This window comes from Pseudomyrmex gracilis, unplaced genomic scaffold, assembly GCF_002006095.1.
Source record: "Pseudomyrmex gracilis isolate BER0280 unplaced genomic scaffold, ASM200609v1 scaffold_235, whole genome shotgun sequence".
Classification (NCBI taxonomy): Eukaryota; Metazoa; Arthropoda; class Insecta; order Hymenoptera; family Formicidae; genus Pseudomyrmex; species Pseudomyrmex gracilis.
Genome location: NW_018020819.1, coordinates 66,194 through 67,983, shown reverse-complemented (window position 1 = coordinate 67,983; position 1,790 = coordinate 66,194). Strand labels below are relative to the sequence as shown.

Genomic DNA, 1,790 nt, shown 5'->3' with positions numbered 1-1,790 from the left:
CTCAGTGGTTATTACACACAGTAGTTTTTCCAATAATATCTAAAGAGCGAGTAATGTCCGCTTGTATTCCGCTGCTAAAAGTTATTACAGATACAATAATATTCGCCTCGATCATTACAGAGCCGCCATATTAATCACACTGCCGCATGTAATAATCACACAGCCGGCAGTAGTTCTTTTTCGTAAGGGAAGAGATCCCCAAAAGAGAGGTTATTTGTTTCGTCGCGTATGATTCAATGGCAGCTAGTAATTATGTCAATAATGTGAAACACTAATCATAGAATACGCATATATGAGAAATAACATATCCGTAAAATAAACTATTAATAATTAAATAATTTTAGGAGTATTATCTCCTGACGGTCACTGCAGACCTTTTGATGAAAGAAGCGATGGTTACATGCGCAGTGATACGATTGCTGTGATGTTTTTGCAAAAAGCAAAAGATGCAAGAAGAATTTATGCCACGTGTGTTAATATTAAATCTAATTGCGATGGTTTCAAAAAAGAAGGTATCACATATCCATCTTTTGATATGCAAAAAACTGTGCTAGAAGAAGTTTATGAGGAATGCAAAATTGCACCTTCTGAAATATTATATATTGAGGCTCATGGAACTGGTACTCACGTAGGTGATCCAGTAGAAATTAATGCTATTGATCAAGTTTTCTGTAAAAACAGAAATAGTCCTTTATTGGTTGGCTCAATAAAATCAAATCTTGGACATTCGGAACCTGCCAGTGGTATATGTCAAATAGCAAAAGTATGTTGATATATACATGATTAGCTATAATAAATAATCTATTTTACTAAATGTTATTTCAATAAAACCTGCGTGCATACTGATGGTATACTGCTATCATTTGGCTATCGGAGTTTGTGTGCTTAGCGCTTTAGTCCGTTTTTATTGCTCTTTAAATGAATGATAGAATAAAAACAGACTGACGTTTAAAAAGCTTGAGTGTTCAAAGCCAGTAAATCTCATATATTGCTACAGTAAATTTGAATTACATTTGAATTTTTAAAAAGCTCTTCAAGCTCCGCATTTTCAACGCTCATTAATAATTTACTTGCTTTGCGAAACAGAGCGACGCATTGTCTTTGTGCCAGATTATTTTTGTTTCTCAAAAGATCGCGTCGAATGAGTATAAATATGTCAATATATGAAGCAGTTAATCTAGAAAATTACCTATCAATTGTCAATTTAAAACTTTTTTGTAAAATTAAAATCTTTGACAAAATAGATTATTTGAAATGAGCAATCATATGTATAATAATATATTTAAAATATAACTGTAAAAGTGCAGCAGAGCTTCTCTTACGTATACGTCGTTGACAAAACTCAGAGGAATAACTCAGTTCCAAAAAGTTGAGTCAAGGAAAACTCTGCTGTAACAGAAAAATAGATAGTACATATACTTATAACTGTTGAAGGTACTGATAGCAATGGAAACTGGTAAGATTCCAGCAACTCTGCACTACAAATCACCGCGAAGCAATCTTTCTGCTATTCTGGAAGGTAGAATAAAAATTGTTACTGAACCTACACCATGGAACGGTGGTTATATTGGTATAAATTCTTTTGGATTTGGTGGTGCAAACTGTCACGTATTGTTAAAATCGAATCCGATAGATAAGATCATGAAGCCAGACAATTTACCTAGACTTGTAACTGTGTCTGGCCGTACCGAGGAAGCTGTTAAAACAATTCTGGATGATGTAAGCTTAAAAAATTATATTATTATATATATTATAGTTTTCTCTATAAAATATTTAGTCTACATAATTAA

General features: G+C 32.9%; 1 protein-coding gene across 1 annotated transcript in view; it reads left to right on the top strand.

Annotated features, from left to right (window-relative positions):
* LOC109859046 (fatty acid synthase-like) overlaps window positions 1-1,790 on the top strand; it is a 30,018-nt gene that overhangs the window by 1,256 nt on the left and 26,972 nt on the right. The window contains 2 exon segments of the mRNA XM_020436893.1: window positions 345-763; window positions 1,435-1,719. Coding sequence (XP_020292482.1) covers window positions 345-763; window positions 1,435-1,719 — 704 coding nt within the window.